At 53.0% G+C, this 14,978-nt stretch overlaps 1 protein-coding gene across 6 annotated transcripts in view; it reads right to left on the bottom strand.

Annotated features, from left to right (window-relative positions):
- Positions 1–14,978, bottom strand: part of KCNIP1 (potassium voltage-gated channel interacting protein 1) — a 339,780-nt gene that overhangs the window by 210,351 nt on the left and 114,451 nt on the right. The window contains exon 1 of one of the 6 annotated variants that reach the window (XM_059417342.1): positions 3,886–4,512. The exons of 1 other annotated variant lie outside the window; for it this stretch is intronic. In XM_059417342.1, the coding sequence (XP_059273325.1) occupies positions 3,886–3,946 (61 nt within the window). In that variant the 5' untranslated portion in view covers positions 3,947–4,512. Of the gene's footprint in view, positions 1–3,885; positions 4,513–14,978 lie in introns of those variants that run through there. 4 more of the 6 variants (XM_059417346.1, XM_059417345.1, XM_059417348.1 and 1 more) reach the window with 4 other exon arrangements.

Genomic DNA, 14,978 nt, shown 5'->3' with positions numbered 1-14,978 from the left:
TTAGCATGCCTCTCTTAGACATCAGGAAACTGACATTTCCAAGGTGAAATGATTTGCCAAAGGTCCTTTGAGACAAAGGGCTGTGTGACAGCAAGGGTACTGCTTCTCTCTGCCTCACTGCCTCTCCTTGGTCTTCCAGATCTTCTGGGTTGAATACACTGCCTGATTAACACATTACAAACACAGCTTCCTCAGGAGCTCTCTGGTTCCATAAATTCTCCAAGGTACTCACTGATCTAGGAATCAGGGACCCAGTCCCACATTTGTTTCTAACTTGCCATATGGTCTTAGAAAAATCGTCAAGTACCTGTGGGATTTAGTCTGCTCGTCTATTCAATGAGTACTCTGGAGATCCCAAGCTCAGACCTTCCTGAAGGTTCTGAATGCTTTCTCTTGGTCACAGAGGACTGCCCACTGTTTGCTTATAGGCAAAAATCTCTCCTGCAATGGTCTTATCATTCAGGGATGTTCTCCCTAAAGTCTCTTGCCGGCCCCCCGCCCAGGACCAGCAGCTGCACCCACATCATCCTTCTCTGGCCACCCCCGACCCCAACCCTTCACACTTATTCTTTAAAGCCCAGAGCAGGTATGAAAAGCACATACAAAACTCTGGGAGCTAGAAGTTCTACCGGGGACTGGGAGGCGGAAGCTGAATCCCCCAAAGTAGGGCTTTTCTCCTTCCTCATGAAAGACAAACAAAGATCCCAAACAGAGAAAGAAAATGAATTTGAATGCTTTCATCCAGTGACACAGCTCTTAAACTAATTTAGATTTCAGCTGCCTTCAGGAAGCTCTCCCTGGACGCCCAGCTTGGGCTAGGCGCATCTCTCTTTCTCTTGGCACTAATCACATGGAGTTTTTGGTCCTACTTTAAAAAACATGTATGTGCCACCAAATCATAGTTTGGAAACATGCAGGGCATTTTTCAGCAGGAAATTTTCCAGCCATAGAGCAGAGGTCAGTGGGGGCTGCAGGGACAGGGCCAGCATCTGCACATCTAGGGTTTTGGGGTCCTAGTTACCTGAGTTACCTGGACGGCACTGGAAGGGAGCTCCAGAGATAAGCCGTTAGGACTCCCAGAGACACTGCCTACTTCCACAATGGTCTCATTCTAGACGTTTGGAAGCCACAAACAGTAAAGCTATAAATTGAACAGTAGCTAAAATGTGCTGACCACTTCATACACAGCAGAGCTGGTGCTGATCATTTGATTTGCATTATCCCTGACATCCACACAGCCCAGCAGTGGTTTTTAAGGAAGTAACTGCAACTGTCCCTGCTTTACCATTGAGTAAGACAAAGCTCAACAGTGGTGGAACCTGGCTTTGAACCCAGCAGGGAGATCACTTCCTGAACTGAAAATCTCCATCACCCTCTTCTGACGGCTTCTAATTAGATCTGAGCCTGATGTCTCAGAGATCATAGCAGCAGTTCCAGTAAGAGCATCAGCAAGGAAAAGCTTCAAATTTGAGAACAGGATGGGACCGGAGAGAAAGAAGGCTCAGGGACCTGGTGAGGAAGTGACCCCTGACCACTGGCCTCCCCAACCCATTTCTAAGTCACCTCCCTCTGCAGGAAAGGTCTTCTGCTGATCAGCATTCCACAGAGGAAGATGGTGAGAGAAGACTGATCGGAGCAAATGCTGGGAGAAATGTACACGGCTAGAGCCCTGGGCAATTCAGCCAACATGGCGGAACTCTCCGCAAGAGGGACTGGCCACTCAGGGATGGGACAGCTTGTCATGGCCGCCTGCCCAGTAGCCTTGTTCTGCTGTGAGCTTCAAACAAGCATTGTTGAGAGAGTTAAGTAAGAAAGTGCCCAAAAAGCACTTATCAGGCACACAGCAAGGGAGGGCTCACTGAATGCTGTCATCCCCTCTTCTCTTTCTTAGGGTCCTCAGAGACAGCAAAGAGCTCTGGCTTCTGGGAATACTGTGGGAATTCACTGGCGTGACCTGGAATTTTTTGTAGGAGAAGGGACGTCTGAGCTCTTAATCTTTGCACGATCCTGTGCTAGAAGCTCCATATCCATCCTTTGTATTTCCGTGCACTTACAACCATCTCCCTTGGGTCCCTGGTGGCTCAGCCCGCACTGTATATGAAACAGGATCCTCCCTCCTTCTACTCCCCTCACAACCAGTGTCCTGCCTGGACGTAGTATTCTCACCCACTTTATGGATGAGAAAACAGGCTGAGAGAGATGAGGCTGGCCTGAGATCTCAGAGGGAGGGAGTGATGAATCTGGGTTGCATGCCCAGACCCCAGCAGACTCCAGAGCTCAAGATCTTTCTGTGAAACCTAGCGGCCTCCCAGAAGAGCCACAGGCATTGAAAATATTTTAAAGCAAGTCCCCGGGTTTCTTGTTTCACAGTCCCCTGGCCTCTGGGACCTCACAGTGGTCAGATAAATGATGCAGGTCTGGTGCTGAATTCTGCTCCCACACAAGGAGCATCTGAGGGTTTGTGAGAAGCAGGGCTCCGAATGTCAAGAATCTGGGTCTAGGCTTGCAGACCCTGCCTGCCCAAGACTGGTAAAAGGGCACGCTGAGCCTTCCCTGCACAGAAGGATGCATGACTCGTGCAGCGCTATACCCATGTTCTAGTATGTAAACACCAGTCCAGCTTTATCACCTAAGATCTGCACCCGGAGATCTCATCCTGCACTGCTCAGCCAGCCTGATGTCTCTGGGAGCTGGGCCAGATGCCTGGACCCTTTGAGGACAGGTTACTCATGGGGAACTCTCAGATGCAAATTTGCCTAATGAGTCAGAAGAGACCAAGCAAGTCCTAAGAGCAGATTTACCGAGCACCTTGGGGTCCACCCTTGCCTTAATACGGTTCTAATCACTACCCAGCATGAAGGTTGGGGAACTACAGCCCCTACCTATAACCAGAACCTCAGCTCCAATGGCAGAACTTGAAGGTTTAAGTGTCAGGTTACTTAAAATCCTTCAACCGCTCACCAGAAGATTTGAGCATTAAACGAAGGAAAACAAAACCCATCCTTTTCTTTCTTCCTAACTGCATCCTGTCCTTCCGTTCCAACAACCAACTTTCTCACATAGTCCCTTATGGTGCAACATATGTTTGGCCCAACTTCACAAGGACTCATTGGACAACTGTCCCACTGGTGAGACTGGGGAGGTCTGAGCTGGGGAACGGCAGCTATGGAGCAGGGGGTATCACACTTTCTAATCTTTGACAGAAGCTCACTGCTCCATCACACCTTGACAGTGCTCTCAGCACCCCAGCGGTTCCCAGAGCATGACAGCACCCTTGTGTGATGCCCTCGCTCCTAATGACACCCCCAGCCACCAGGACATGCACCGGGACGTGAGCCCGGGGAGTTGTACCCCCTGGCAGCAACTGATTCCTTTTGGCTTGCAGAGGTTTATTGGGGTGGACAGACAGAGCAGCCTCTCCCTGATGATGGACTCCTAGGTCTGCGCCAGCACGGCCACCCGGAGGAGTGTGTGAATGTGCGAGCACTCTCGCTGGGTGCCCACAGTTGCACAATCGCCAGCCGTCATGGGAACGGAAAGAGCTTCCCAACATTTCCACTCAGACAATCCAGTCACCCCCACCTGTGAGTCGGACTCTTCCTTCTGCTCCTAGAGATTTCCAGGAGGAGAGTCCTGGCACCTGGAGCCCCAGAGGGGTCTCCCCCACCCCTGGGGCCAGCGCCCACCCTGGGTCTCAGCAGCGTGTTCTTGATATTCACACCGAACCTCCTGCCAGGTTTCTTACTCCTTTGGATATAAGAACCTGCCCTTGCTCCTCGTGGAGAGGAGAGTCCAGGCCGAGGCAGGCGGGTGGCACACCCCAGCTCAGCACCAAGCACCCCCAAACCCAGCCAGGGGAACAAAAGGAAGAAGGAGGTGGCTTACCTTTAGAAGGTCGCCTTTGTTTGGTTTGCAGAGACGAGAAGGTGCCCATGACGGCCCCCATGGCAGTGAAGACTTGTGTGCGACTTGGGACCCCTCGCCCTGCCCCTCCCCTCCCCTGGAAAGAAATCAGTGTGGCTCCTCTACTCCGAATTGGAGGAGGAAAGAAAAAAAACAAAAAAACACAACAAAACACCCGGCAGCTCGCCTGCAGCTTGGTATTCAGCGAGCGTGGGGCTGGGGCGCTGGGAGCCTTTTCTTTCCTTCTTCAGCCCGCACATGCACTGACTCACAGGGCCAGCCGCTCCCGCCGAGCCTTCGGAACCGGGCCGGGCCGCTTTGCGCGCCAGGGGCCGAGGACGCTACCCCACAGCCCGCTCGGTGCCGGACACGGGCCGAGGCTCCCGAGCCAGCGGCGCGTGCGGTGCGGGAGCCGCGCTCAGCCCGCCCCTGCTGCCGCACGCTCCGCTCCCCTCCCGGCGCTCGGGTGGCTCTCGGGGGCCGGGTACCAATCATGAATGAACAGAGCCAGGGACGGGCGCGGAGCGGAGCCGCGCGCCCGCCTGCCGGCCTGCCCGCCTGCTTGCCCGCGCTCGGGGAGAATCCGAGGCGCGCCGGGCGGCCGGCGGGTAACCCCGGCGGGGCGGGGCGGGGGGCCGGGCCCCCGAGGGGCGCCTGTAGCCGCACCGCTGCCCACCGCCCTGCGCGCCTGCACCTGCCTGGCTGTGCGCGCTCCAGGGCTGCGCCCCTGGGCGCACAGACCTGGGTAGGCACCTGGCTGATGGGTGGGGTTCAGGGGGCAGCCGCAGATTGCTGTGTGTGTCCCTGTGTGTGGTGCGCTATTTCATTGACTTCAAGGGAAATCTTAATCACCTCCTGAATTCATGGGGTGGGGAAAAGAAAACTCTAGTCCACCCACGGAGAGATGAAAAACATACATCTACCTGGGTTGTCATGAGAGGAAGGGTCCCTCCTGCCCCTCCAACGCCAGGGCCACCTTCTCATGACTGAGAATTGGGGAGGGTAAAGGAGCCCCTTTGGACCCTTGTTTTCTCTTTGTTGTTTCTCCCTTGGCTTTCTCCCTCCTTCATCCTTCTACCTTCCCCCAGCCCCCCCAGTAATTTCCTAGCCATCAGCTAAGGGGCAGGCTGTGCGTTAGTGCTGAGGGGGTAATGGCTGAATTTAAGAAACAGTCTCCCTGCTCTGAGTCTTCACTGCAGCTCACAGAGAACCCCAACCCCTATTTCAGTATCTCATGCAAAAGGGCAAAGTTAAGGTTCACCCCCCATGGGTTCCCCTCAGCTCCCCGTGGTGCTGAAATGCCAGGTCTGCTCCCTGAAAGCCTGAGAGGAGCTACCCTTCTTCCAGGTAGGAGCTGCCTGAGTTCCCATTATGCACTATGCCTGCAGATCCCAGGACCCCCAACACAGAGCCCCAGAAACACACACATACACATAGTCACACAGAAAATATGGGCACAGTTCCACAAGTCCACACAGACATTGCTATTATACACACAGACACACCCAGCCCATAATACGTTCACAGGGGCATCCACGGGCCCCCACATAAGGTGCACGAACACAGAGGCATGAAGCCACACACACAGCGCAAAATGGCATTACGGTTACCAACATTCATGCAAGCGCCAGACTATACAGGCACGTAGGCGTACCCCAAGGATACAAGTGCCCTCAGGAGCTGTTTCCCTTCTTTCTAGTCCATTAGCTGCCCTTTCAGGAACAAAGCTGGCCTGAGACTTGGCCAGGGACCCTGAGTAGTTTTCTTCACCTATTCAGCATTGAACGCACTTTCAAATCCAAACATATGCCCTATTTTGTGCAATGGGGAAGTTGTGCTCAATAACATCTGTCCCTTTCATTTGCATTGCCCTTTGCTATGCATAGCCCACATCCCCCCAACCCTGAGAGTTAGACAGGTCATCTAATCATTACTGGAAAGAGAAACTGAGGCTTACTGAAGGTAAGGAATTTGCCTGAAGTGACTTAGCCAGAATGTGGGATTAATCCAGGGCTGTTTCACAACCTCCTGTTGCCAGGTGAGGACACTGGAGACCCCTGGGCTGGGGAGATCTCCTCTGGGCCCCACCAGATCCAAAGCTTCAGTTCTCATAACTGCCAGTCCATGAGGCCTAGAAGCCTGGTTGGTGGAACAGGACTAGTAGAGTCTGGTCTGCGGCCTCCCTCCTGCTCTCCTTGAGGGAGAAGAAGGGTGGGGGTGGGGTGGAAGCAAGGGATCAGGAGAGGACCCATCAGAGTGACCAGGACTCAAGGAACAGAGAAGGGATCTTCACTGGGGAGAGGATGGTGCGGCCCTCTGGGATCACTGGACTCTGGGGCATCTGCTCCTCCCCATGCTACCTGGAGACCAGGACCAACACTTGAGTGTCTACAGAAGGCTAGGAGGCCATTCTTGCATTTCTGCTTCTTCCCCATGACCACATGAAGAAGCAGAGTAGCAGAATTGTTCCACTTTACAGGTCAGAGAGAGCAAAGTACCCTGGAGGAGTTTATGACCGGCTGCTTCCGAGCAGTGGGAAGAAAGTGAGGTCACCAAGATGCAGTCCAAACTGCCGAGTTCAGCTACGAAGCCCTTTTGGGGACTGACTTCATCGACTCATCTCTGTGCTCTCCGGTGCTCCCCGTGGGGTCCCAGCCACACAGACCCTCCCTAGTGCCCTCTATGGCTGTGCTTCAGGGCCTTTGCATGTGTTGTCCCCTCTGCCTCGAACATCCCTCGCCTCTTTCTCCATCTGGTGACCTGCTGCCCATCCTTTGAGTATCTGATTCAAGTGTCGTGTTCTCCAGCAGTCCCTTCCTAGCCCTGAACTGGTGCCTGCCTCAGGGGTTCCTGCAGCACTTGGAGCTTTTGCCCTTCAGAAAAGTCAGCTCCTTGGATCCCGTTGTCCCTTTCCTATAGGTCTCTCCCTCCACACAGAGGGTTCCCTAAGAGCAGGAACCACTACTAATTTGGCTCTACGTTGTCTACTTAACCCCTTCTTTCTGGCAGGGGGTGCAGTCAATCTGACTGAATGAATGGGCTAATTTTCTATGCTCAGAGACCCAATTATTAAGTAAAATCTGGTGATGACCAGATCCTCTTAGCTCTTCAAAGGAAGAAGCACTCTTCCAGGTAAAGATTCACTTATTCAACCAATCTTTATTCATTCTTATGTCAGCCAAGGACTAGATATTTACATGCACAGCCGCTCCCTTATTCCTGAAGATGCCCTGGGTGGTAGGCATTATCTATAGGTAAATGGACACACATACATGCAGACACACACACACACACACAATGATACAGCACACATTGCCTATAAGAAGCTCACAAACAGAGTATCTCAGAAGGGATGCATATCAAAGGAGAGAAAACAGCAGACCCCCTCCCGCCTCTGGGAGACTTGCCACAGAGAGCAGAGAACCATGGGGGCAGCTTGTCCTGCTGTCCCCAGCATGTTCTCACTAAGGCCATCTTGCCAGCTCTGTCTAAGTGGGGCTTCTCTGGTGGTGGCTCCTTCTACTCCTGAAGGTAAGCTAGCTCCTGCCCCACGTCCAGCTCTGACCCCTGCCTCATCCACCCTCTTACGGACTGAAAGTTTGTGTCTCCTCAAAATTCATACATTGAAGCCCTGCCCCCGAGAGAGTCTGCGTTTGGAGATGGGACCTCTGAAAAAGGAATTAAGGCTTAACGAATTCATAAGGCTGGGGTCTTGATCCCATGGGATGAAGTACCCATAGTGGCTCAGAGCAGACAACAGAGAGTTCCCCCAAGCCCTGAACGCATGCCTAAGGAAAGGTCTTGTGAGCACACAGGGAGCAGAAGGCAGCCATCTGTAAGCCAAGGGGAGAGCTCTCGCCAGACACCCACCCTGCTGGCACCTGGATCTTGGACTTCCAGGCTCCAGAACTGTGAAAAAATACATTTCTGTTGTTTAAGCCACCCAGTCTGTGGCATTGTGTAAGAGCAGCCGGGGCTGAGTAATACACACCCACGGCCCCGTCCGTGCCCTCAGGAAGCTCTGCAGGGAAGGCCCTCCCATCGCTCTGACATAAGCACGCATGGAGAACTCCTTAAGGCACGCCTGGAAGGCTGTGGGGGGAGGAAGGAGTAAAATGGTCAGAGCCCGCAGGGGGTCCCGATCAAGCATGCCCGCATGCCCGGGCTTGTCTGTGTAACACACAAATCGCGTTTGTCCCCTACCCTCCTCTCTCACGCACTCGCTCAGTCATGTTTCTTTTCATCCTTGCAGGCGGGGGCAGGTCCCTGAGTGCCCACCGCACACGGGGGCAGCAGTGTCCGAGGAGGAGCCTGGACCTGGGGGTACTACTAGGCCTGGGTGCCCAGGATGCTTTTGCTGCTTTTTCGCTATGTGACTTGGAGCCTGATGCGTACTTTCTCTGAACGCTACTTTCACTTTCCGTGGTCCACAGTAGTACCTACCCTGTCACGCTGCTGTGAAGACTGGAGGTGACATCAGGCCCTTAGTAGGTGCCTGGCACACAGCGTGGCCAGTCACGGACCCTGGACTGATGCTCTCACTGTTGCTGTGGCCAGGTACCGTGCTGGGTTAGAGGGGTGTAGAAATGAGTCAGCCACAGCCCTTCCCCTTGGCTTCCATCTTGGCTCTTCATCTGTTTCATAGGAAATCTATTCTCAGGGTCCCCATCTGGTATTAAAAGACTCAGATTAGTTAAGGAAGGGAATGTGGTTGGCACCTGATTATGTGCAATTCAGCACTATGCTGGCTGCTGTCTTGTACATTTCCCAAATGTTCTGCATGCATAAGTCTGGCCGCCTCAAATAGATCCTGAGTTTTTAGAAAGCAAAGCAGGCACCCCTCTCCCTGCCCCCACCAGCACTGGCGTAGCCTGACCCAGGACATCTGAAGGGTTCTGCAAATCCTCACGCTGAGATCATCAGGGCAGGGGCAAGGGCACCATCCTTTAGCCTTGGGATCCAGTCACGCTTCTCTTACTAAATGTACATCTGGGCCCAGGCTGCTTCTCTCTGAAACATGAACAGGGTCCTTTTAGGGTTGGTGGAAAGATCAGGTCAGATAAAGCAACAAGAAAATACTTAGTTTCTTGGCAAAGCACTCTGCAAATGTCTTTTATTATATTTTTGCTCTGGGGCTTTTCTCGTTATTCATTCATTCAACAAATATTTATTAAGCACCATCTACTTGCCAGGCGCCATTCTAAACAGAGGGACCAATAATGAACAAAGAGGCAGGCGTCCCTGTCCTCATGGATCTGGGGGGCTAGGACTGAAGGCAATCAGATCCTCTTACCATTACAAACTGTGATTGGGCTGGGAGGAAAGAGGGAGCGGATGAGTTTGGGATGAGGTGCGGTGGGGGTGCTCAGAGAAGCCAGGTAGGATAAACCTTTTGCAAACTACAAGCGAATGTCACAACTACGCATAGATCCTCAGAAGGCAGGAGGTTAGATACAGCTTTCAAGTCAGAGAGCTCAGGTTGCAAATGCTGGGTTTGTTTTGTGACCTCAGGCATGTTATTTGACCCCTGAGAGCCCCAGTTTCTGCAATCTGGAAGCGGAATAATTTCACCCGCCTCAGGTGCTGGGTGGGGCTGAAAGTGATCACAATTACTAGGTGCCTGGCATAGGGTCTCCTGCCTAGAATGCTCTGAACACGCTAACTCCATTTTTTGCTTCCCCTTCCAGTCTTCTTTGAAAGCACGTTCTTCCTCACCTTCCCAGGAGGAAGAAAAGATCTTGGAATAGGGCTTGGGCTTGGGAAGTGCCTCTCTGGGGCCACATCCATATGCATGAAACATGGCCTCATCTGTCAAGACTGATCGTGACCCTTCAGGGACAGGGCTGATGCCAGGGAAGCCAGGTCACAGCCTCTGCCTTTGATGTCCTGATGGCTCAGGGCCCCAAGGGCTCCCCCTTCATGCTCTAGTGCTGGAACAGTCTCCACCAGGGGCTGAAATGAGTTCAGACAGAGTGCAGCCACCCACGCAGCCCAGACACTTGCAGCAAAGCCCTTCCAAGTTACCCAGAAAACCTGCCCCAGCGAGGGGGGAGGACATTCCAAAGCATCTTGGCTTGCATTATCTGAAGCAACATTCATAATGTGTCCTGGAGACTAGAGAAGTCATGGGTGCCAACCCTAGGCCAGGTGCAAGGTAAGTACTTTGTGAAATTGATCAGATGGCTCCGGGGGTGGATGGAAGGCTGGGTAGAAGGAGGAAGGGTGGAGAGGGAGGTGGATTCAAATGTGTTCAAATAGACATGTAAGTATCCAGTGAAACCTGTGAACCTTCTCCCCCAAAACTGCCAAGCATGAGTGCACACACACTCATACCTTGCATAAAATTTTATGGCAGCCACGACTCCCGCATGAAGCCCACCCATGGACAGAGTTAAAAAAAACTCTGCACTACAGGGGAAAGCTTATAATTAGGGATTTGGTACGGTCAGCTCTTAGCTGTGCCACTTTAACTTCTTTGAGCCTCAGTTTCAACATCTGTAAAATGGGTGTAAATAGCTGTGTCTATTTCTTGGGGCTGTTGTAAGGATTAAATGAGAAGAAGCCTTCCAGTGCTCCAAGTGTAATGCCTGGCAATGCTCACTGACAGGTGCCAGTCATCGTTGACATCCTCATTAAACTTCACTCACTCGCTCACTCACTCACTCACTCATTCCGTCACTAGTTAATGAGTGCCTCTGGTTCCATCACACCCTGAGAAGGTCACTGGGGTTCAGAAGTTTGCGCTCACTTGCTTGGGGGAAACTCACAGTCTAAGGGGGGCAATGGACAGACCATAACATCCCAGATCCCACCAAGAAAGACGGGGAATGACTTCACTAGCTCTGCTGCTGAGAAAAACAACCCCTGACTCTGGCCAGCCTGGCCAGCTCCACCCAAAGTCCCGGGAAAAGCAAATGTTTGGATTCAACAAGGTCAAGGGCCTAGGTCAGCCTAGGAGGACAAAGGTCAGTGTGGAAGTGGGGTGGAGAAATCAAGAGTGGAGCTGGGTAGAAAGGGACGGAGTTGCAGAGGTGAGCGGGGCAGAGCAAGGCTGAGATGGGGGTAGCCCTGGACAACTGTCGCGGTGGTGTGACACTGAAATGGCTGGGGTAATGAGGACAGAATTTCTAAAGTGCGTGCAGAATATGGATCATAAGCTGCTTGGGGAACTATGCAGGCATTTGTCATGTTCACTCCCCTCCTTTGTTCTCCTTAGACTATATAATAATTACCTTAACAACGCCAGCCACTGCCTATGGGGCTTTTATGATGTGCCAGTTTGTTTCTGGTCCCATTAATCATTTCAGTAAGGTAGTATCGTCATTATCCCCTGTTTTATATATGATGCTACCAGAGCACAGAGAGGTTAAGTGACCTGCCCGAAGTCACACAGCAAGGAAGTGGGGGAGATGGCTTTGAACTTAGATAGTCTGACTTCAGATCCCACATTCCCTTTGACTCCAAGCCCTCCTGCTGCTGTTGTGACTTATTTCTTCCAACACTATTTCTCTGGGAGGTAGCAATTCACAGGCGACTCACAGGTATGGTGTAGCTTCTTAAAGCCAAGAGACAGAGGCCGAGGGGAGGTCTGCTGTGTCCTGGCCCTCTGGCTGGTAGTTGCTGCTCCTATCCATACCCTTGCTGCCGGGGGCTGCAGCCACCCCATCTGCCTATGGGAATGCAGAATGCACACAGGGTCTGTTTTCCTTCTGTGGCTTCTCTGAACCGAAGACCCCAGGGGAAGTGAGCAGGGGTGGAGGGAAGGAGCAGCAACCGTGCTGTGTGATGATTAGTAATAATGCCAGCGATGAGCACCCCTGGCCCTCCATGGCCCGCTGAACCTGTCAGCGCTGGCTCCCAGCTTCCCAGCTAGGCGGCTGCTGCTGCAATTCGAGCCTGAAGAGGGCGGTGGGGGAGGGGAGCCCAGAGCAGGGAGGGAGGAAGGAAGGAAACAAGAAGAAAGTCACGGTCGCCTTCATGCTGAGGGCTGACCCTGGGACAGAGCTGCAGAAATGAGGCCACATAAAGCTACAAGACAGCAATGGATACTTTCTCCGTTATTTCCGGTGACCCCATACCCTGTCCCACGTTGGAGACCTGTGGCACGCACTGTGTGGGGCAATATGACATGGAAACAACGGGGCCCCCGTCTTGGATGGTGACTTCCAAAGGCTCTGGTCTGAAAAGAGGCCTAGAAGAATGTGAGCTCAGAGATCGGATTTGTCCTTGCCCCACCTCAGGCAAAGCACCGGTCAGCACGGAAGCCCCAGACGTTGATGGAATCTTGGTGCCAGGGCAACCCTGCCCCTTTCCCAGGCAGAGTCTGGGCAAATGGACATGACCCTGAGTCCCCCTCCCAGCCCTGCCCATTGTCTGCACAGCACAAACAGTGCACACACTCCACTAGCCTGTGTGTCTTTGATAGAAGGGGGATCCTGACTTACTTCTCCTCGTGGAGTTAGGCAAGGAGGGGAATCTTCCCCTGTGCTCAAGAGAGGAGTGGCCCACCATGCCCCAAAGAGCAGGCAAACGTGAGTTTTAGGCTGGGGCCCCCACTGTGAGCTGGGTGGCGGAGTGAGCCCAGGATGCTCAGGACCAGGCACATCTTGGAGGCTGCCTGCCTGGAGGGGTGATAGGCTGCACATTGGGGTCCAGCCCACCCTACATCTCAATGCTTCACAAGCCCCCAGAAGAATATTCAGGCCATGCCGAGGAGATGGGGGTATTCTGAGTGGATCGAGATTTCATTTCTCTCCCAAGAAGAGCAGGAATTTGGAATAGAAGTTAAGTTCAGCAGTTGATGGAAGGAGGCAAGTAGCATCTTCGGCACACTAGAGGCCTGAACTCCGTAGCTATCCACAAAACCGCCCACATCCTACCTCTGTCTCTGCCCGCTCCTCTGTTCTATGTGTCAGCAAACTGAGAGTCAGAGCATGAGGGGATCTGCCCAAGGTCACAAAATGACACAGCTGGAGAATCAAGGATTGAAACCCCTTCTGTCTGTCTTCAAAGCCCGTGCTGTCACCCACCCAGGAAAGAGAAGGAAGTGGGGAGGGGGGAGCAGGCCGGGCCCTTCCTGAGAGGCCAGCATTCCCTCTCATTTGCACTCTGTATGGAGGCGCCCTTCCTGGGAGGCCACAGGGCATCACGTTGACCACAGGGGCACTTCAAGATGACTTCTGTGTCTGTTGCCCCTTCTTGCCCTGGGTGAGCCCTAGTCGGAGGAGGCTGGGCACTCTAGCAGGTGCTGGGGGAGCTCATTGATAGTCCGGGGCTCTCCTTCTCCGGGCCGGCATTTGCATGCTGCATTAGTATTCGTGCCCACAGCTCAGGGCTGTTCTGGACGGAGGATGCTATGCAGATGAGCATCGAGTCTGGTGTGTGATGGGGATCCATGCGTTTTGCTAGGAATCAAGGCTGCCGAGTACAAGGAGGCTGAGGGAGGCTGTGGATGAAACGGGGCTCCTTGCCTGCCACCCACACTGCCAATCCCTGGAATCTGCCATCTCTGATGTAGGAGCTCCCAGCCAGTTCCTCCAACGATTCGCCAATACCACTGAGCCCCTGCCCTGCCCCACCTGCCCTGCGGTGGTAGCAGAGATGCAAAGAGCGGGGAGGTGGGCTCACTCCTGACCCTTAGGAAGCTCCCATTCTAGGGGGACAGAGTGACCTACGAACCAGTCACCGACTCGGGGATGGGCCTACAGCAATCAGGTGAGAGGCTGAGAGATGTCTAATTCAACCTGCCTGAAGAGTGAGGGTCCAGAGATGCTGGACCTGGGTCTTAAAAGCCTAATAGGAATCTGGCAGCCAGGCATTGCTGTAAGCACATGACTTGGTTCTGCCACCTTCTCTGAAGCGGTTCAGTGGGAGCCACAGACTGTTTCACTGTCTTGGGAGCGCCTTGCTGGCCAGAGCAGCAACACGTCACTGTGCCCACTTATGGATTGCCCAAACCTAGACTTGGAAAGACTTTGGAGAAAGCCACTCCAGGCACCATGTGACAGATGAACGTGTGATAGATGATGGAAGTGAGCAACTGAGTCATCCAGAAACATCTCCGGGGGATGGAAGCTTCCTGGCTTCTGTAGGCAACCTGCTCGAGCATTTCATTGTGCCCAGAGCTAGGGAGGCGACTTCTAATGTCTCCTGGGGCTGCTAACTGGAAGGGTACTTGGTCTTCATATTCCCGACAGCAGGGGTTGGAATACCTTGCTCAGGAGCCCTTTGCACCCACTGCCAGAGTCACACGAAGCCCTGATTGCCCCAAGCTAAGCCCTCAAGTGAGAGGGGAAGCTCACTTTGGTAGGGGGGTCAGCGAGAGGTACAGCTGTTTTCTACAGCAGAAACTGAATGGCTGGGTTGGGGGTGGGAAGGTTAAGGGGCTTGATCTGCACCCCAGTCTCTAATTCTGAATGTGCACATTATCTCAGACACTCTGATTCTCCCCAGAATAGTACCCTCTTAGAGGTATACAACTCAAAGCTGAAAAGGACTTTATATGTCACTTTACAGATGGCCGGGGAGGGAAAGAGGTTTGCTCAGGGCAATGTTGGTAGAGAACAGTAGAGTTGGGACTGTACCTCAAGCCTCTGGAAAGGGTCTTTCATGTTTGAAAGTACTAAAAGCTCTCCTCGGCTGTCACAGCCTCTCCTCCAGACCCGGATCTGAATGTGCTCTTCCTTTCTATGAAGTGTAACTTTACAGGCACAGGATGTGTGCTCCAAATGGACCCCCTTCCCTTTACTGAAATTCCCTCAAGATGAAGTAATAGCAAGAGAAGTTTATACTATGAATCTCTGGGGGAAGTTGGCACACTGACCTGGAATTCAGACTAAAGTTTAAATGGCTGATACACTACCAGCCGGCTTTGCTAGCAGTCAGGAAGGTTAGTGATTAGGAAGTAAGGGCACGGGAGAGGTGAACTGTATGGGGGATGGGGACCAGGAGAGGTAGTCTGGGCCTCTTGTAAATAGGGGAGGTGGGTGTGAGTGTTTGAATAATAGTAGGAGCCCTGCTGGAGAACCTCTGCATTGGGTAACTTCTTTTCCTTTCCCTTCTCTTCCCTTCCCTTC

Source organism: Mustela nigripes, chromosome 12 (assembly GCF_022355385.1).
Source record: "Mustela nigripes isolate SB6536 chromosome 12, MUSNIG.SB6536, whole genome shotgun sequence".
Taxonomy (NCBI): domain Eukaryota; kingdom Metazoa; phylum Chordata; class Mammalia; order Carnivora; family Mustelidae; genus Mustela; species Mustela nigripes.
Note: the sequence above shows the minus strand (reverse complement) of the source record. Positions and strands in the feature narration are given on the sequence as shown.